The following is a 20,990-nucleotide window of genomic DNA, read 5'->3' on the forward strand; positions in this document are numbered from 1 at the left end:
TTTTAAAACCACAGACAAGTACTCCCTCCGTCCCGTTAAAAAAGTCTCATATTCAATTTTGGGATGTTCTATTTAAAAAGTTCTATTACTATTTTTGGAATGTTTTTACATTGAATACTCTATTTTACCCTTATTTTAGTTATCTTTAAAGAATTCTACGGAAGATTTTACTATCATTAATAGAGACAAAACATAAAAAAACATAAATAATAGTAAATGTTTTTTTAATTTGTATGCAAATTTAAATGGGATTTCTATAATGGGACGGAGGAAGTAACAGTTACCATTATTGGTTGCCTCATCTGAAATCTGGTTCCTGTTGGCATTTACAATACAAGCACTATGGGTTAAACAGTGCGCAACTCTAGTAATCCTTTTACTCTATAAACACATAAAAAAAGATATAAATAAGGTTCGATAATTAATGGATAAACCAGTAGGAACAGTCTTGTCAATAAAAGACATTTGATTAGAATAAAACTGTCAGCTTTGTGTAAGAACAAAACGTACCAATTTCCCATGCCTACTGAAAGAACATCATGTCTACCAGTAAAGGTCATTTGTAAACACCAGTTCCATTGTGACCAACTTATAACTAAACCACATCTCAATTTGACTCCATTATATATGCCTTTCGTTTGGTGGATGCTATGGTTTGCCTGTGGGAACATGAATTGCACGACCAAAACAACAATAAAAACAGAACCATGTCCATGTTGGGTCAATACAAAATGAATAGGAGATTTGAATAGCCCTATTGTCTGCAAATTGACTAAAAGAGTGAGCTACTCGGGTATCGTAAACAAATTTAGAAGCAAGACGTGTACTAGCTTAGGTTTAGAATCACGGACTCATAAATAATTAACAGCTTATAACGATTTCAAAATAGTGTAATATAACGAATGGAACATAGATTAAGCACAGCAGTAACCATCTCCTGCACAAAATAGACTGAAGTTCAAATCCCTTTATCAAAAGAGAGCAGTTTAATGGAATATGGTATCCGATAACACATTGCTTGGCCTTAAATTGCAACTCTAAGATTGCTATGCATGCTGTGCCATCGAAAGTTAAAAAAATAAAAACCATCCACACCATAACAAAGCTATACAAGAGCAAAATAACCTTAAAATTCTCCCCAGTTAAACCAAAGTTCTCTCTGTTTTTTTTTCTTCCGTTCTTTGCTTGATCAAAATTACCTATATGTGTTCTTATTTGTTTTCCTTCATGTGCCTCAAGAAAATCTGTCAAAACCAGGCACAACAATGGATAAATTAGAAAGGTACTTCTGACCTTCCAGAGTAGCATTCATCTCTCCCTTTCCTTGAAACAATTCAGTATTCTTGTGCTAAAAATAAAAGTGATGGTGTACACTGATTGAGATCAGTTTCAGCTAGATCTCCCATTGTCAATATTTTCCCCTTGAGAGATCTGTAGCCGAGACATCAACTGATCAGATGAACTCTCTGGAGAGTCCTCTACTTTAGGGGACGACTGGATGGTATTTCCGTTGGCTGCTACTTCTTCCATTGTCATCTTTTGGAGTGAATTTGTCGGCAAATCATTAGCGTTGAAGGACTGTTGGCCTGAATCAGTAGAATGGTTACTAGAACTAGGTATCCATTTCATCCAATCATTACGCCTTCTCAATTTGTCATCCTAACAAATTTCAATCACAGTCAAACCACATTGCACAAGAAAACCCCTAGCATAATAATGCGCAATGCAGAAAACATAAATTTACAAACACCTTCAACAATCAAACTCAAATGAGCAGTGTGTAGAAATAAGACTGCCATTTGACAAAAAGATTATAATTTTAGGTTTGATGTTATAACAATACAAGACTATCGTATGGTTGTCATAACAACTGAAAGTACCTGTACTTCTAGAAGAGTTGAAGTCCCCAAGGAATACAAAATTAAATGGATGTCATTTGTCATCTTTCTAATCTGTAAACAAAACAAATTAGAATTTGAAAACACATCCATAACAAGTTATATCTAAGAAGAAATTACAGCAACCAGTTAGTCTGGAGCACTAAAACTAACAGAATAAATTTAAGAGCTGGATGGAAAACTATTTAGATGTGGTAGAATAGATGCAGTTCTTCTGTGTTACCCATCCAAACTAACCTCCCTCTTGAAGAGGTAGGGTACATGATGAATAAATCTTTCTGCATTTAGGAAAATAAGGAAACTTAAAAACGCACGTTTCGTACCAAATCTCATCATCAAGAGATACCTCTTTCCTGAGGAAGGATATGAAAATTATGTGCTAGACACAAACCAACCAGTTTTGATTGGTGAAAGCAGAGCAAGGAAATCGACTAGATATAGAAAGACATTATAGCAAATGAACATAAGTTGCAAATGACAACACGAGATATAAAAAATAATTTAAGGCAGACTATGGAATGAACATCTCAGATGTAATAGCAGACCCTGTGTTTGTCATTCCATCTCAGATTTAACAGCATACCCTGTGCTCAAGAAATTTGACTTCATATAAACTTCACAAAAGCAAACAACAGAGCATTCTAACATTAGGAATGTTAAATAAATTTCTTATATAACTACTTGATAACATTACCAAAGGAGCAAAAAGAATGACAATGAATAGAAGAATATGTCTTCAAATTAAACTTAGAAGTCAAACGCTGCATTTGACTCTCAGGTTGCAGTAAGTTCTCAAAACAGAACCATAGAAAGTGCATACATAAAGAATGTATTCTCGTACAAAAACAACGATGGGATATTGAATGTATCTGGGAACAAAAACTTATCTTTTTATACAATTATTTGTTAAGAATACACACAATCATATTAGTATAAAGTAACTCCAGAAGTTCCACTTTCAAAGTATGCAGTCTAAGACTTGCTACAGCTATTAACTTATTAATCTCTCTCAAAATTCTATTAAGACCCATATGAAATCTATGTTTTTGTAAAAAATAATTTAGCAATTGTACTTTGATTAATGAAAAATTTGTAAGATATCTTCATCCTTAAACTCAGTCATATACTTCACTTACATTATGCTACTCTCGTAAATTCTACTTACTTGATTGAAGCCAGCTACTAAAGAAATCGGAACCCATCCTTGATCATCCATTTTTGACTTCAAATAATTGTCTGTAATTAAGTTAGCATCACTGCGACAAGAAAACAACAGTTGCATTAGGATGCTAATATCAACAAAGTATAGAGATGGGGACAAATTAAATAAACTAATCAATCACTAAAAGTGGGCGGAGAATGTAATAGAACCTGAAATAATATTCTATCTGACGGACTACCATATCAGGCAAAGGAGATAGTGCTGGTACTGGTGCTGGTGCGATGAATGGCATCCCCCTAACGGACTCCAATGGCACTGGAATGTACATGAAATCTGAAGAAAGTAGCATATACAATTCAAAATCCACACTAATGTACTTGTTTATACATAGATAAGAATTACAAAATCACTAGTAAGGACCAATACCACTATAAACTGGTGCTACAAGAAGCTACAGGGATCACGGCAAATGTATTACTTACAATTTATATCAAAACATAGACCATATAGAGTATGTTTCTATTCAGAGACTGTCATCATGAAATATAACCAATAAACAGCTTATAAGAAAAATGCTCACCATGAAAGCCCAAGGGATTTCCAAAAGGTCTTACAGGCTGGGGTGGAACAAATGGAGCTGAATTTTGTGATGGCATCCTCCCCAAGCCGCCTCTAGGAGATCTCTGCGATTGGGCAGGAACATCTCTTCCATTCCCATAATGTCCACGATCTTGATCACCACGCCTTCCTCCAAAATTGTTATGATAGTGACCATCTCCCCGGGGTCCAAAATTACCTCTTCGAGAAGGATGCCTGTGATCATTCATTACAGGTGGTTGAGGCACCATACCCCCAACTATTGGTCTAGGTTCCCAATTGTTTCCCCTTGCAGATTGATCAGGTATTACTTGCACCAGATTCCCATAACCATTAGGAGACATTGCAAATATAGGATAAGGTGGTGGTGATGGCGGCTGCTGTGGAGGATGAGTGAAATTAGTTTGAGAATGCACAGCTCCTGAGCTACTATTACTACCACTAGCACCACCACCACCACCACCACCACGCTTCATGGACCTTTGTCTAGCTGGCACTACATTAGATTTTGCATTAGAGTTAACTTGCCTCTGAGGTGACTTAGGAATTACAGGTCCCTAAAAGATAACAAAAAGTTACAACATTTAATACAGAAAAATTCAATTTTTATCAAAAAATAACTAGCTAATTAACTACTTTCCTCAAATACTAATTAATTAAGCAATTAAATAACAGTAAATGACAGATAGAGAAAACAAACCTGACAATTAGGCACTGGTGATGATGGTCCATCAGGAATGACTTTTAGATCAGACGGTGCTGATGATTTTGGAGATGCTTTATTAGTTGATTCAGATAAAGCAGGCCAAGAAACGGCTCCCATCACTGGATTAATAACCTCAGCCGCCGCTAAGCCGTTTGGTGATGGCTTCTTCCAAGGCGAAGCTTTCTTGGATGTGTCACCCGCATTGCTAATATCATTATTAGTCTCAACAGTCTCAAAAGTTTCGGGCTGAGGGGCCGCCGCCGCTGCTGCCTTAGAAGGAGAGGAACAATCTGAAAAAGTAGATTGCTCAGGCAGCAACTGTGGTGGAGGAGGTAGCGGCTGAAGAGAAGAAGCCATTGATTCCGGTTCACCTCGGACTATCTGTGCCCATGGCAGAGGTTTTTGCTTTTGCGGACTGCTGATAGTATCAGCAGCCGCAGTTTGCGATGAATCGGCCGTCATCGCCATGATGGAAAATTAGGGTTTCAAAATGATCAGTATAAAATACAAAAGAAAACTAAAAAAATAAAAAATAAATTAATTAAATCGACAAATCCACCAAAATCTGAGAGAGTAGAGAGATAAAAATGGTAATCTGAATGTAGCAAGCAGCCAGAGAAACCGATCTAATGTGAAATTTGAAGAAGAACTATAAGCCGTCACAAATTGAAGCTGCTATTAATGGTTTTTTTTGTTTTCTATTCCCTATTTTCTCTCTCCTTTCCTTTTTAGTTTTGTATTTCAGGGAGAGAGTACTAGGAAAATGCAGCAATTTGGCCTCCTATATAATTCTTTCATAATTACCCTAATCTCCTTTTCTCTTCTATTGTATTTAGCTGAGTTTTTTTTAATTTTCTTGCTTAGCTTTTTTTACATTTTATTTAGATAGTCTTTTTAGCCATGCTATCAATATTTTGTTTTCTACTATAAATAAATATTAAAGTCATTTTTATCACTGGATAAAAACAATTATATTCGTACTAATTAGATAAAATTTAACAAAAATAATTAATTATAAATTTATTAAAAATAAATAATTATATTATTATTTTCATAATGTATGTTTTTTTTATAATTAGAGATGGGAGAGTGAGGTTCAAACACGATATTCGATAAATAATTATATTAGTTATTTTATAGTTATTTATTAGATGTTTCAATAGTTATTCTTTAAATAGATTAATAATCACTTATTATTCAATCGTATTGATATTTTTTGATAAGATAATTATAATATATAACTATTTAATATTTATTATTATTAATTTACTATTATATATTATTTATTTTTATTCACATTTTTTATTATTTTACTAACATTACAGTTTATAAATGTCGATATACATTAAATTATAAATATAGATTTGCATATTCAGTTTAAGAAAACAAATGCAAAAATTAGGGTTATGAGAAGGTGTAGCGGTTGAAGGGCATACATGGAAATAAAAGTGTAAAAGATGAGCGCCAGGCATGACGCAACCAGTAGTAGGAGTCTAGGGGTCTAGAGTGGACAAAGTAAAGGTGAGAAGAATTGGACAAAATTGTAAAATTACATGTAATTTGAATACTGTATTTTATTTTAGGTTGTGTCAGTTTTATATGTGTATCATTAATTTTCTTAATTTGATATACGAGTCAACTATTCTTTTAATTTCTTGCTACTGGTCATGTGATATGATATCTTACGGAAAATCTAAATAAAATTATGCACTACAAATCTATAACATACAGAAGCTGATTTTTTTTAAAAAATTAATTTACATTTTTAGAGAATTTAAATCATTTATTTAATTAGGGATTATGGGTGAGGAATTACAGTAAATAAATTAGGGTTTTTGACTTCTTGAGGAGAACAGAAGCCACTAATTAAAAGGACTCATTCTCTTTGCATGTTTTCATTAAATTGCGCTTTTTTTATAGTAATAATTCAAAAATAATTTAGAGAATTTGCCACTACAAAGTTTACTTTTATGGGCTGAACGAATGGGCTTCTCTAATCTATGCGAACTAAAAGTGTTCTATTGGGCGAATCTTACTCAAATGCGGATCACATATTTTGTTGGGCCGTTTATCTTAATTTCAAGAAGGCTCTATGAGAAATTATGTTGTTTCAGATTTATTAACAAAGTGTATCATAAAAACTTGGCTTAATTTCTTAAAAAAACCCCACCTTATAACTTTTCTTCGTTTATACCCTGACCTTATAAAAACACCATTTATATCCAATTTTGGGTTTTTATGTTTCATCCCTACCCAAAAACATTAAATTATACTTTTTTCATTTGGAAAAGAATTTAAAATATACTTTTTTCTATTTTTAAAAATACAAATAAATCCTTAAACTTAAAAAATAATCAAATACATCCAAATAATTAATTAATTTTTTAAATTTTATAAAATAAAAAAAAATTAAAAAATTTATTATTATTTTTATTGTTTTGTCGGAAATATTTTTTAAAAAAATTAAAAAAATTCTGAAATATTTTTTAAAAAAATTAAAAAAATTATTATTATTTTTAATTTTTAAAGAAGATGGTATTTTTACACTATTAATAACATTAATATCTAATTAGTATATAAGTTAAAAATGAAGGATTGTTTTAAATTCTTTTCCAAATGAAAAAAAGTACAATTTAATGCTTTTGGGTAGAGATGAAACATAAAAACTCAAAATTGGGTACAAATGGTGTTTTTATAAGGTCAGGGTCAGTGTTTTAAAAACCGGACCGGACCGGCCGGTCGGACCGGTTGAACCGCGAACCGGCCAGTGGTCCGGTCTGAAACTGCAAAAAACCGGATCTTTTGATTGGACCGGGTTGGACCGGTTGAACCGGATTGAACCGGTAAAAAACCGGATGTTGAACCGGATCGGACCGGATTGAACCGGTAAAAAACCGGTGAATCAGAATTTTTTTTAAATTTATCAAACCGGTTGAACCGGTCATTAAACCGGTTCAACCGGTTGAACCGGAAACCGATGGCCTCACCGGTTCGGCCACCGGTTCGGTTTTTAAAACACTGGTCAGGGTATAAGCAGAAAAAAAATACAAGGTGAGATTTTTTCAAAGAATTAAGCCTAAAAACTTAAGTTCTTAAAAGATCTGTTTTTATAAAATTTCTAAAATAAATGAAAATTACTTTGAAAAAGAAATAACTCTAAATAACACGAAATTTAACACTATGTAAGATTAGTGTAAAATGAGATCTACTTTATTTGATTTGCACATTAAAAAAGATTTATTTTTAGTTAAAGTTTTACTGACTATTTAAAATTTTCTTATTAAATATATGACTCATCTAATATTTTAGTATATATTAAAATGTATATAAAATTATTTTAATATTTAAACTATAAAAAATTATTTAATTTAGTTGTTATTAAAATCACAGTCAATTTACTTTAGCTGACTATTGCTAAATAAATTAAAAATATATATCTAATCAATCAACTTATAATTCAAAACATTTAAAATAAAAATATGTCTACAAATTTGAAAAGGATAAAATATTTGAAAACAGAAAATCATTTAATATAATATATTTAGGAATAGAAAAATATTTTATAACTCATCTCTTTAATCCATCTTATATAACCCAATTTACGTGGCAGTATCTTATTCGTCAAATTCTCTTATAAAAATGTATAACTCAAATAACATCTTTTAATCCATCTATTTTTTTATTGTCATGTTAGGTGGGTTAATAAAAATAGGATTAAAAAGTCGAATTATATAACATTACTCGAAAAAGAAACATTAGAAAAAGGAAAGAAAGAGGCTAACATCTGTCTAACTAAATAAGGTTCGAAGATTTATAAAATCTCCAGTACTTATTCCTTAAACAGCTATGTTATTTTAAGATTGTTTGTTAGAGAATGTGATAGCATTTAAACCAAACACTTAAAACTGAAACAACTGTTATGAGAACAATTTAGGGTCACTTCAGTAGTTGCGAATTGCAAATGTGACAAAACTTCATTTTCTGAAATTATAGTGTAGGGAGTACCTTTAAGATCGCCAATGATCTCTAGCTCAGTTGGTTAAGAGTGAGGCATCAAGTCTCAAGGGGCGTGGGTTCGAATCCCCTTGTGGACAAAGAAGATGAAGATTATTGAAGATTTATGGAGAAGGCTACAAGCGTTAGAAGCGACGGATGCGGCATCGTCCCGCCACAATGGCGAGTCCCGTAAAGCGATGTATTCAACGTAACACGGCGTGGATGGCGTGAATGGCATATAATTTGTATATATTTGTAATGTCGTAGATGTAGTTAGTTTAAATTAATCTATCTCTGTTAAAAAAAAAAGTACCTTTAAGATCATTTTGAAATAAATAGTGAATTGGGCTTTGCAGAAGAAAAAATATCAATCATATCATACTATAAAGTATAAACCAAATTAACTGATATTGATTATATGTGGCTGGCTATTCTCTCTTTTTTTTAAAGACGGTAACTTTTAATAATATAATTTTAATAATTATTTAATATTTTATTAATTTAAAGGGGTTTATTCATAAAATTTCTAATATATACATAGATTAATTTTAGTATTGTGTTTATATAAATATTATCGATATTCAAATTTAAACTTCACTATAAACTTATTTAAAATAAAAATAAATTTAAAGGTTAAAATAGAATTTTACTTATAATTTTTGTTAGGATGATAAATGAATAGAATTGTGACTAGTTTTAAGGTGTATATGTTCGGCTCGAGTTTGGTTTCAACTTTTAGTACTGAGCTCTGATTTGGTTTATTTAAATTTTATTCGGTCTGTTCTCATCTTCGTTAATCTAGATATTGTGAAATGAATCGAGCTCAAATGATTTTTCTAAATGTCAAACGAGTTGAGTTCAAACTCGTTCAAAATGCTAAACGAGTTAGGATCGAGTCTGTTCGTTTAAATGACAATCTCGTTCATTTGAGTGTTAAACGAGCTCGTATTTAATATTCGAGATGATAAAATAACACTCCATCTGTCTAAATAGAATTTTCCACTTTTACAAATTTTCTTGTCCCAAAATTCTTGTTCATTTTTAAAAAGTAACAATTTAAAATTACTTAATCTTCTTATACTATCCCTATTTAAAATCCAATAATAAGCTAGTACTTAATTAATACTATCTATAAGTAAATTGGAAGAAGAGACTACATTAAATAAGGGTACTGTAGTAAGAAAAATAGAGAAAAATTATAAAAATCCATAACATTAATTGTGTTTTTTTAACTGTGCGATAATGGCAAAGTTGACAACTCTATTACGCTTTGCATGGATAGAGGATAGAGGAAATAGTATTTATAAATTTAACACATTTAATAGATGAGTAATTATATAATCTTAGTTAACAGAAATGAAACTTAACAGAAATAATAAAAAACTTATTTTAAGTATGCTAAATTAAAAAAAAAAAATGCTAATAATCGAGTTCATATCCGAGCCAACTCGCAAATTCATAATTGAAGTTATATATGAGCAAGTCCGCGGTCTTTTAATAAGTCAGCTCGTAAGTGTTAACATGGTATAGCTTAAAATGGTGTGAGCATCGGACAACATATATGGGTTGTATGAACGTACATAATCAAACAAAGACTACTACCTCATTCAAACTCTGTTTATTTCAGTAAATAACACAAATTAACCAATAAAAAACTCCCTCAATAGACTTAAATTTGTCGTGCAGGAAAGTGAAAGTCAAGTAGAAAACATCCAAAATATAATTAAAAGAAAAGGGGAAATAAACAAAATTTGCCGGCCATTGATAGTGTAAAACCACCAAAACGTTGACTGAATACCTAACTCTTTTGGAAGATTGAAGCAGCCAATTATGGGCACAACTTAACTAGACTAAATTTTTTTTTTTTTGGTACAAGGGAGGAGGCAAAAGCCTAAACCGAGCTAAATCTGGATATTCCTATCATAAGCGACGCCGTATAGATCATGCAAAATCCACGGTGTCAGGCTAAGAGGCGGGGTTTCATGAACATAAAAACCCACAATATAATCATCACTAATCGACGCTAAGTGATCCGCCGCAAAGTTCGCTTCTCTAAATATGTGGACTACTTTCACTTCCCAATCTTTCTCGATCAAACAACGGATAGCAGTAACAATATTAGAGAAAGACGCTGCTTCCGTTCGACTCAAAATCTTGTCAACAACCGTCTTGCTGTCAACTTCGAGAATTATTTTCTTCAAACCCAGGTTCCATGCTATCTGCAGACCATGTAAGACACCTCTGTACTCAGCTTCCAGGACCGATCCTTCTCCTATCGTCGTCGAGAAACTAGCCATCCACCTTCCTGAGCTATTGCGAATAATACCTCCTGCCTTTGCAATCCCAGTTAGTGAGCTATATGCCCCATCTGTATTAAGCTTGACCCACTGAGGAGGAGGGCAAACCCAACTGACCGAGACATTGCTTTTGATAAGCTGCTGCCCATTTTGCCTGTGAACATTAGCATGAGCCACTTTAATATACTCCACTCTGCGATGAATATCTTCAATCACCGAACCAACTGACTCATTTTTATTGCCGAGAATAGTTTGGTTGCGCCACTGCCAAATTCTCCACAAAGTAACACCAAAAACACAATCCCAGTTCTTGATAGAGCTAACATTAGCCTTACCCGATAGATTGCTCATCATCCAATCTTTAAAGTTCATTCCAAAAAATCTGGAATACATATCCCTGTCAACAAGCCTTCTCCAAATCTGTCTAGCGAACAAACAATGTCTCAAGGTATGGTCTCCATCTTCTTCCATGGCAAGACATCTACGACAGGAACTATCTTGAGTTAAATGCCTTCTAACTCTTTCCGCATTGTTCATTAGTCTACCATGAAGAGCGATCCACATCATGTGCCTCATTTTCTCCGGTCCTGCCCAGTTCCAAATAACTCTCCAACAAACATCTTCTTCATTCCAAGTTGGGGCTGCCAAAGACTTATAAGCTGACTTGGTCGAGAAATTGCCCGTAGAAGTTAGCCCCCAATACATAAAATCTTCTCCATAATCATGATTTGGGGACATGAAATTAGCAATTTTCACAATCCAAATATTTGGAAGATACCCAGAGAACTTTTCCCACCACCATTTTTGATTAAAATCAACATAATCCCTGACTTTGCAATCGAGTTCATCATTCGGAACGGGACTGATCACAACATTAATAAGCACCGTATCATCTCCGAGCCAAGGATCTTTCCAAAAACGAATCTTGTTGCCGTTCCCCAAAGCCCAACGAATACCTTGACAAATCTGAGGCCAAGTTTTGTTCAAAGATTTCCAAAAATGCGAAGCATCCACTGTTCTGGAAAGACTCAACAAGTTCTCTTCGTTAAATTTATATTTAGCTCTAACCATTTTCACCCAGAATTTATCTCTACTAGCCATGACATGCCACCCCAATTTCATCAATAAAGCATAATTCATCATCTCCATATTTTTGAAACCCAGACCCCCATTTAATTTTGGTTGACAAACGGAGGACCATCTGACCAAGCTTAACTTCCTGCAGTCACTAGAGCTTCCCCACAAGAATTTCCTGCAACTAAGTTCTATATCGGAGCAAGTTCCCTTGGGCAAAGCTGACGTTTGCATGGCATAGAGAGGAGTAGCTTGCACCACTGATTTTGCTAAAGTGGCCCGACCTGCCATAGAAAGGGTCCTCACATTCCAATTAGCAAGCCGTTTATTGATACGGTTCATCACCCCGAGAGTGTGACGCTTAGATAATCTTTCATGAAGGAGCGGAATACCTAAATAAGTGCCCAAGTCATTTGTAATGCTGAATCCCAATCTCGCAGCCACACGATTGCTATGGCCAACTGACATATTTTTTGAGAATAGAATCTTAGTTTTCTCCCTATTAATGCGCTGCCCCGACGACTCGCAGAAGGATGAGATAACACGGTTCACAACCTCCGCTTGCTCCACAGAAGCTTCGCAAAAAAGCAGTAAATCGTCAGCAAAAAAGAGGTATGATAATGGAGGGCAGCCCCTCCTCATGATAAACGGTTTCCACTGATTATCATTACATTCTTGGTTAATCAAGTGAGCAAGTCTTTCAATGCATAAAACAAAGAGATAAGGGGATAGGGGGTCCCCTTGCCGGATCCCACAAGACGGTTTAAAGAACTCCGTTGGGCATCCATTCCATAAAATACTCAACGAGGGAGTTGTGATACACTGCATGATCACATTGCACAAATATTGCGGGATGCCAACATCGATTAAAGTTTCATTTAAAAACTCCCAAGAAAGTCTATCATAGGCCTTCTCCAAGTCAATTTTAATAGCCATCACACCTTTCTTGCCTTTTTTTTGACGCATAGAATGCATAGCTTCTTGCGCCAAAATAATATTGTCGGTAATATGTCGTCCTGCCACAAAACTGGTTTGAGTAGGCCCAATGATAGTAGGCATTATCTCCTTCAACCGATTCACAATTAATTTAGTAATGATTTTGTACGAGACATTACATAAACTAATAGGCCTGAATGCCTTGAGGGAGTCGGGATTAGCACATTTAGGGATGAGAGTAATAAGCGTACGATTTACCTCACTAGGCAGCAGATTACCATTGAAAATACCCGTAACAAAATCACAAACACTGCCTCCTACAATTCCCCACTGGCTTTGGTAAAACAAAGCGTGTAATCCGTCAATTCCCGGAGCTTTTAACGGCTTCATATCCCATAGCGCTTTTCTGATTTCATCAACCGAAATAGGGGTCTCGAGCATGGCTTTCAAAGATTCATCAATAACTGGAAAAGTATTATTAACAGGGAACGGCTTGTCTAAATGAGTCTTTGAAAAAAGATCAAAATAATAGTCTATGGCCATTTGTTTTAACACAGATTGATCATCTATAAATTCTCCCTCCGAGTTTTTCAGGACCACAATTTTGTTTATACGCCTCCGCTCAGCCACTTTTTTGTGAAAAAAGTTCGTGTTCCGATCGCCATCCGCCACCCAATCGCTTCTGGATTTTTGGAACCAAAACAGTTCTTCTTGGTAAAGAACTTCATCAAGCTCATGTCTAAGCTCCTTCTCCATCTTAATCAGGTTTGCCGAGTTATGATTCTCTAAAGCTCTTTGTATGCCACCAATTCTATTAAGCAGTTTATTCTTCTTTCTGAAAATATTTCCGAAAGTAGTGTGGTTCCAGTCCTTAGCATCCCTAGTAAAGTTTTTAATTCCTTCCAACAAAGAGCTTGAAACAGACCAGCTCTTTTGCACCACTTCACTAAAGCCTTTGTCTCTAGTCCACGCTGCGAGAAACCGAAAAGGTTTACTCCCTGAATTGCAGCCATGCTGAGTATTAAATTGAATATAAATGGGATTATGATCTGACTGAATTCGAGGGAGATGGGTGACAAAATGATACGGGAATTGCAGAGTCCAAGCCTCATTACAAATAAAACGGTCCAATCTCTTCACCAGATTACCTCTTCTCCAGGTAAATGGCGAACCACAGAAGCCTAAATCAATCAAACCATAATGCTCAAACCAGGCTTTAAAAAGATTACAGCCCCCACGTCTTCCTGAAGCACCACCTCTTCTCTCATTATCGAATAAAGCCGCATTAAAATCCCCTCCAAGCATCCATGGTTCTGAAATTCCCTCCGCCAAGCAAGAAATATCCGTCCAGAAATGTTGTCTGAGAGTAGAGTTAGGACTAGCATAAATAATGGTTAGGAGGTAAGACCCATTTCCATAATCAACTCTCAAATGTACAAAGTACTTGTTATTTTCGAGAATTGTAACTTGATTTTCTGTGTTCCAAAGAACCCAGATGCCTCCTGAGAATCCTGTACACTCAATTCTGTGCGAAAAAGAAAATCCACTTTCCTTGATAAAATTATCTGCTTTAATACCGCTGATTCTAGGCTCCAGAATTCCAGCAATATCAAATTTATACTTTCTGCAGAAGTTTTTAAAAACTCGCAACGAACTTTTCGACCCAGCTCCTTGGACATTCCACACTAAAATTCTTTTGTTGTCTAACATAGAAATTAATGAGAAAAAGAGAACCAAAAGTAGCTTAAACAGGAGGAGGAATAACTCCATCCATATCAGTGTCACCATCGCCTGGGCATTTAGCACTAGAAGGCTTGGTAATATCATCCTTCATATGAGTATCATAGTCAAAAGCTACTATCATGTCATGTTGAATGTCGTTTAGAGTAGTCTGCTCATCCCCAATGTGATTTTCCAAGTCCGGAGGTTGAGGTTCAATCTCAGTCATCTCTTGCGCGTCATTAGCCGAAATTTCCATGGAAGAAGAAGTCGAGGAGGACTTAGGTAAGTGGCGTACAGGAATATAATTAACCGTAACAACAGAATGTTTCATGGTGTCTAAGGTAGTTTGCTCTTTATTGACAGCAAAACGGGTATTAGGTTGGCGGGTTTGGGTCAAGGGCCCTTTCATTTGATCTCTCTCATTTCTTGGCTTGTTGTTCTCAGCAGGGGCATTTTTGTCTTTTGTTGCATGAGACATGCTAGCATTTTTGTTTAGGAAACAAGTCTGAGAGTTTGTATTTGAATCAATCATTTTTTCCTCCAAGATTCGATCCTCTGTTAAGTCAACAATATCTTCCATATTATCACTTTCCAAAACTTTAAATCTAGATCCTCGGGAATTATCTCCTTTACCCGAATTACTAGTTTGGAAACCAATTTTTTTACCATACATAACTTTTGACTTACCCTTTTTACCCACCAACATCCATGGGCCAAAATTAGGGTTAACATTTTGATTGACATTAGCCGCCGTTGAATTCGAACTCGCCGGCTCACCAACCTCCGCTACACCTTGGTTCTGCTTTTGACATAATACATTATCAGGGCAGTGTTCCTTCACATGACCAAATCTTCCGCAAGAAAAACAGATCCGAGGAAGACATTCGTATTCGACAAACTGGATTCTTTTATCAAGGCAAAATTGAGAAACGAGGGGTTTGCTAAGGTCAAGTTCCACAGCAATCCGAGCAAACTTTCCTCGTTCCGCGGCTTCCGTACAATAATCAATCTTGATAACACGCCCCACCATCTCTCCGATATATCTGAGCACTTTTTTATTGTAGTACTGTATAGGCATGCCTGGCAATCTGATCCATGCCTGAATCTTTTGAATACAGTCTTTAGAACAATCAAACTGAGGGTACCACGCCTGAACGGATAGGTAATGACCGAGCATAATCCATGGGCCACCTGTTAACACAGCCTCAACATCACTTCCACTTTTGAGCTTAACAATGAAATAGTCGTTTTCTAGGTCAATAACATCGAACCCTTGTGTGAAATTCCACATGGATTCAAGGCGATTGCAAAGATTTCTATACCCAACAGGTCTCCCGAGCAACTTCACGATAACGGTGGCCTTCCATTGTTTTGACAGTTCCTCTTGAATGCGTGGAGAGAATGATATGGACGGCATACTTTCATTATCATAAACAAGAACATCATTCTCTGTTACCTCAAAATCCTCAAATCTGCCAGCTAAAGAGTTTTCCCTCTCTATATCTGATTGCATGACCTTATCTCTGAACGACATAGGCACTTGGTCATTTGCCTGAGGTTCGCTTTCCCTGAATCTTGCTTTCTTTGTTGTCCTGTCTTCTGTTGCAGGTTCTCTAGGCTCCTTTTCCAGAGCGTCACTCATTCCCAAAATTCTTGTTCATTTTTAAAAAGTAACAATTTAAAATTACTTAATCTTCTTATACTATCCCTATTTAAAATCCAATAATAAGCTAGTACTTAATTAATACTATCTATAAGTAAATTGGAAGAAGGACTACATTAAATAAGGGTACTGTAGTAAGAAAAATAGAGAAAAATTATAAAAATCCATAACATTAATTGTGTTTTTTTAACTGTGCGATAATGGCAAAGTTGACAACTCTATTACGCTTTGCATGGATAGAGGATAGAGGAAATAGTATTTATAAATTTAACACATTTAATAGATGAGTAATTATATAATCTTAGTTAACAGAAATGAAACTTAACAGAAATAATAAAAAACTTATTTTAAGTATGCTAAATTTAAAAAAAAAAAATGCTAATAATCGAGTTCATATCCGAGCCAACTCGCAAATTCATAATTGAAGTTATATATGAGCAAGTCCGCGGTCTTTTAATAAGTCAGCTCGTAAGTGTTAACATGGTATAGCTTAAAATGGTGTGAGCATCGGACAACATATATGGGTTGTATGAACGTACATAATCAAACAAAGACTACTACCTCATTCAAACTCTGTTTATTTCAGTAAATAACACAAATTAACCAATAAAAAACTCCCTCAATAGACTTAAATTTGTCGTGCAGGAAAGTGAAAGTCAAGTAGAAAACATCCAAAATATAATTAAAAGAAAAGGGGAAATAAACAAAATTTGCCGGCCATTGATAGTGTAAAACCACCAAAACGTTGACTGAATACCTAACTCTTTTGGAAGATTGAAGCAGCCAATTATGGGCACAACTTAACTAGACTAAATTTTTCAGTTGCTTTTACCTGATAATTTCTAAGCTTCTTCTTGGATACTTTCACTCAATTTAAACCACAACAACTACACCCACCAGATACGGTTACATTTATTATAAATGCAACACAAGGCAGAGTGAGTAAATACAGCAATCAATTTCATTACATTACTTTAAAGTTCGATTCATTTCATAACTCAGATCTCAAAAATCATGACTCAAACAACACCAAATCACACACAGACTGTTTCCGGCTGGGCAGCTCACGACTCTTCCGGCAACATCACTCCTTACATCTTCAAGCGAAGGTATGTAAGAAAAACAACTCTTTTGTAGCATCAGCACATATACGAAAAAATGGGACACTTGAACACAAACGCGAAAAATGACATTATTTAAAGGTTTTTATGTTAAAAATAAAGTTTTGTATGTGAAACGTCAAGTTGCCGACACGTTTCTGAAATGCCAAGTTTCTGAGTACTGAAAGTGCATTTCTTTAACTTATTATTATGCAGAGAAAATGGCGTAAATGATGTTACGATCAAGATCTTGTACTGTGGGATTTGCCATACTGATCTTCACCATGCTAAGAATGATTGGGGTATTACCATGTACCCTGTTGTTCCAGGGTAAGTATAAACTCAGATTTTTCTCCGAACTTGTTTTTTTATAATTATGTTTTAGCCGTTGATGTAATTTCGGATGATAGGCATGAAATTACTGGGATAATTACAAAGGTGGGAAGCAATGTGAAGAATTTCAAGGTGGGAGACAGAGCTGGGGTGGGATGCTTGGCGGCTTCTTGCTTAAACTGCGAGTTCTGCAACAATAATGAGGAGAATTATTGTGAGCAGATACAATTGACGTATAATGGCATTTTTTGGGATGGCAGTATTACCTATGGTGGCTACTGTGATGTTTTTGTTGCAGATCATAGGTATAAGCTTCTATTTGAATTTGGCAACTAAGTAGCATGAAACAACACATGAAACAAATATTGGAAAACGAAAACGACATGAAACATTGAAAATGATTTTTTTTTAAATAAGGGACAAAAAACTTCGAAAAAAGTGTGCGATTTATTTATTAATATTAAAATTTATACAATTTTAGATATTTTAAATTTTATTTTTATAATAAAATAAGTCATTCTAATACTCAAAATTAAGCTCATATCTATAAATTTATTTAATAATTAAAAGTAATATACTAAAATATTAAAAGTGTCAAATATAATATTACTTTATTATGGATAAATGATAAGTAATTTTTCAAGTATTTGTATATGATTAGTAATTTTCAGGTATTTTTATAATAAAAGGTATCTAATTTTATTATGTATCAAAACGGCATAAAAATATTTTGTACTCGAGTTTTAGATATCAAAACATTTAGGAAATGGAAAACGTGATTTTTTTTTGTATAATTTGCTTCATAGTGTGACAGCAACATTCAGTTATATATTATTCCACAAATAGTAGTCAATATAAGCATTTTGTAAGATTTAATTGTTCTACTTTCGTAGTCAAAATATACTATTTTTATGGAGTTGACGTGAGGTCAATCTAATATGGTACTACTATTTAACATGAAGGTATGTAGTGCACATACCGGAAAACTTGCCGATGGATGCAGCAGCGCCGCTTCTCTGCGCCGGAATTACTGTATTCAGTCCTATGAAAGACCACAACCTACTGGATTCACCAGGAAAAAAAATAGGAGTTGTGGGTTTAGGAGGTCTCGGGCATGTAGCTGTCAAATTTGGCAAGGCATTTGGTCACCATGTCACGGTCATTAGTACCTCTCCTTCTAAAGAAAAAGAAGCCAAAGAACGTTTGGGGGCAGATGATTTTATAATCAGCACCGATCCTAAACAAATGCTGGTATAAATCATCTTTAGACTTATGTAGTTATAAAGATTCATTTCAATCCTCCAATTTGAGATAGAAAACTAAAAAATTTAAATTTGTGGGTTGAAAAAAACTCATCAACCTTGAATCAGTTACACTTTAATTTAACTTCAATCTAGCATCAATCTTGACAGTTAAATGTAGTAGTTGATGCAAGATCGATAAATTAAGAGTTTTTTTAAGCTACAGATTCAAACTCTTTTTTTTTTCAAGCTAGAGGATGGAAATGATTCTTTATCGGTTAAATACCAATAAACTAATGAGAACAAATTCACAATTATTCATGTAACTCTTTAAACTTGGTACAAAAGATTAAACAAAATTAAATTTGTAGCTACAGATAAAAAAACATTTAAACATTTAAAAGTTTTATCATTGATCCAGTTTCAACATCATGCTTTGATAGTTTTTTGCCAACTCAGTACTAATATGTTGATCATTATGACAGCTGTACAAATTGTAGTTGAAAAGGTAAAATGAGCTAAAGTATCCATTAAAAATATTATTATTCAAAATCATAAATTTCATATAATTTGAATTTTTGTGCCAAGTTGGAGAAGTAAAGTAAACCTTTATTCCAAAATAAAAACCATGTCATAGCTTATCAAATATTTTTGCTATTGTGTGTTGAAACAGGCAGGAAAGAGGACATTGGACTTGATTTTGGACACAGTATCGGCCAAGCACTCACTTGGGCCAATTTTGGAATTGCTCAAAGTGAGGGGCACATTAGTAGCAGTTGGTGCACCAGACAGGCCTTTTGAGCTGCCTTCTTTTCCTTTAATATTTGGTAACATAACCCGTAACTTTCTTTATTTACTGCTCGGATATAATCGACATGAAATATAAAATTAAATTAATGTAATTTTTTATTCATAATATATTTTTCGGTTGCAGGCAAGAGATCGGTTAAAGGAAGCATGACGGGAGGAATGAAAGAAACACAAGAAATGATGGATGTTTGTGGGAAGTACAATATTACTTGTGACATTGAAGTTGTTAAACCAGACAAAATCAATGAAGCCTTTGATCGACTCGCAAAGAACGATGTTCGATATCGCTTTGTCATTGACATTGCTGGAAATTCATTGCATGTTTAGTCTATTTTCTGTTGTATTTTCATTTGCTTTCTGTGTTAATCTCATGTCTTGTTGTTGATCATACTGAATTCTGTAATGCCAACTTCTTTTAATACAAATAGATCAGTCCAAATTTGGTAATAGTAATATATTTTGAGTTTTTATTTACAGTAATTTCCTTGATCAAATTTGGTATATATACTCACCTAGATAAATAAGCTTTGTTTTTTCTATACTTTTATTTAGGTATTTCTACTTAAATAAAAAATTCTCTGTTTATTCTTATTTGTATTTAACTATTTAAAAATATCTCTAATTTTTCTAAATATTTATAGTTTAATATTCATATTTACTTAAAAAATTACATATATATTGAGGTTTTCCAATTTTGCGTTCATATAATTTTACCAAAATGTGGATTTGTATTATGTGTATGTCGTATCACATGTCTCATTTTCGTTTCCGTCTTTATAGGTTTATTTAGTTTAATTCTAATATTTGAAGTTTAATATAAGTGAATATCAAATACTGAATTTAAAATTAAATAATAAAAGAACCTTTTTCTACATGAATAAAAGCTAAAGCAATTTAAGTTGAATAGACTATGAAGTAACTAAATAAGAAAGAATTAGTAATTTAAACTTTGTCCTTTTTTGCTGAATGATTATCCAACATATTTAGTGATTGGTGAGCATAGTAAACCTTAAGCGTAGGCACATCAAATGATTGGACCAGAAATGAAGGTTTGCCACATAATTAATGTGATAGAAGTTTCTCAAAATTGTGTCCATAACAAAGATGCCAAGTAGTAGAAGCAAGAACGTTTATAGACAATTTGCAATCAATCAAATAATTGTTTGTGGTGTGGTATTGGTAGGTTATTAAGCTAAGGGCTCTATTTCATTCTCATCTACTAGTAATTAATTTGATGGATGTGCACCAAATTGAAGCAAACTTTTTCATTTTCTCCAGCGTCATTCAATTAATGTGGTTAATTTAGAGAAAACCTATCCATCTGCTCCTTTCCTAACTGCTAATCTTCCATTTTGTGTGGGAATTATAACTGTTTTTTTTGTCAAACACTAAAATTTTCATTAATAATAACAAAAATTATATAGATGAACGGTTTTTCAACAAATTGAAAAAACC

At 33.9% G+C, this 20,990-nt stretch overlaps 3 protein-coding genes across 3 annotated transcripts; 1 reads left to right on the top strand and 2 right to left on the bottom strand.

The window, feature by feature from the left end:
* Positions 1-949: 949 nt before the first annotated feature.
* Positions 950-5,127, bottom strand: LOC126655525 (la-related protein 1C-like). Its single transcript, XM_050349749.2, has 6 exons — positions 4,358-5,127; positions 3,641-4,214; positions 3,270-3,393; positions 3,064-3,154; positions 1,881-1,952; positions 950-1,659 (listed from the first exon to the last, which is right to left on the bottom strand). Exons 1-6 carry the CDS (start codon positions 4,829-4,831, stop codon positions 1,390-1,392), a joined length of 1,605 nt encoding a protein of 534 aa, XP_050205706.1. The 5' UTR covers positions 4,832-5,127; the 3' UTR covers positions 950-1,389.
* A 9,283-nt stretch (positions 5,128-14,410) lies between these two features.
* LOC126676119 (uncharacterized) lies at positions 14,411-16,030 on the bottom strand. The gene has a single exon (XM_050370251.1). The coding sequence runs from the start codon at positions 16,028-16,030 to the stop codon at positions 14,411-14,413; it is 1,620 nt and encodes a 539-aa protein (XP_050226208.1).
* Positions 16,031-16,890: 860 nt separating this feature from the next.
* On the top strand, positions 16,891-19,988 carry LOC126665880 (probable cinnamyl alcohol dehydrogenase 6). The gene is made up of 6 exons (XM_050358815.2): positions 16,891-17,160; positions 17,368-17,481; positions 17,562-17,789; positions 18,447-18,735; positions 19,399-19,552; positions 19,660-19,988. Exons 1-6 carry the CDS (start codon positions 17,066-17,068, stop codon positions 19,860-19,862), a joined length of 1,083 nt encoding a protein of 360 aa, XP_050214772.1. The 5' UTR covers positions 16,891-17,065; the 3' UTR covers positions 19,863-19,988.
* Positions 19,989-20,990: the final 1,002 nt, after the last annotated feature.

Source organism: Mercurialis annua, linkage group LG1-X (assembly GCF_937616625.2).
Source record: "Mercurialis annua linkage group LG1-X, ddMerAnnu1.2, whole genome shotgun sequence".
NCBI classification, from domain to species: domain Eukaryota; kingdom Viridiplantae; phylum Streptophyta; class Magnoliopsida; order Malpighiales; family Euphorbiaceae; genus Mercurialis; species Mercurialis annua.

Bases quoted from the DNA above. Each gene is read 5' to 3' on its own strand.
- LOC126655525 (XM_050349749.2), bottom strand. From the start codon at position 4,831: ATGGCGATGACGGCCGATTCATCGCAAACTGCGGCTGCTGATACTATC. The intron at 4,215-4,357 runs GTTTGTTTTCTC...GTTATCTTTTAG, and splicing joins CACCAGTGCCTAATTGTCAG to GGACCTGTAATTCCTAAGTC. The intron at 1,660-1,880 runs GTACTTTCAGTT...GAAATTTGTTAG, and splicing joins CAACTCTTCTAGAAGTACAG to GATGACAAATTGAGAAGGCG.
- LOC126676119 (XM_050370251.1), bottom strand. From the start codon at position 16,030: ATGAGTGACGCTCTGGAAAAGGAGCCTAGAGAACCTGCAACAGAAGAC.
- LOC126665880 (XM_050358815.2), top strand. From the start codon at position 17,066: ATGACTCAAACAACACCAAATCACACACAGACTGTTTCCGGCTGGGCA. The intron at 17,161-17,367 runs GTATGTAAGAAA...ATTATTATGCAG, and splicing joins CCTTACATCTTCAAGCGAAG to AGAAAATGGCGTAAATGATG. The intron at 19,553-19,659 runs GTAACATAACCC...TTTCGGTTGCAG, and splicing joins TTCTTTTCCTTTAATATTTG to GCAAGAGATCGGTTAAAGGA.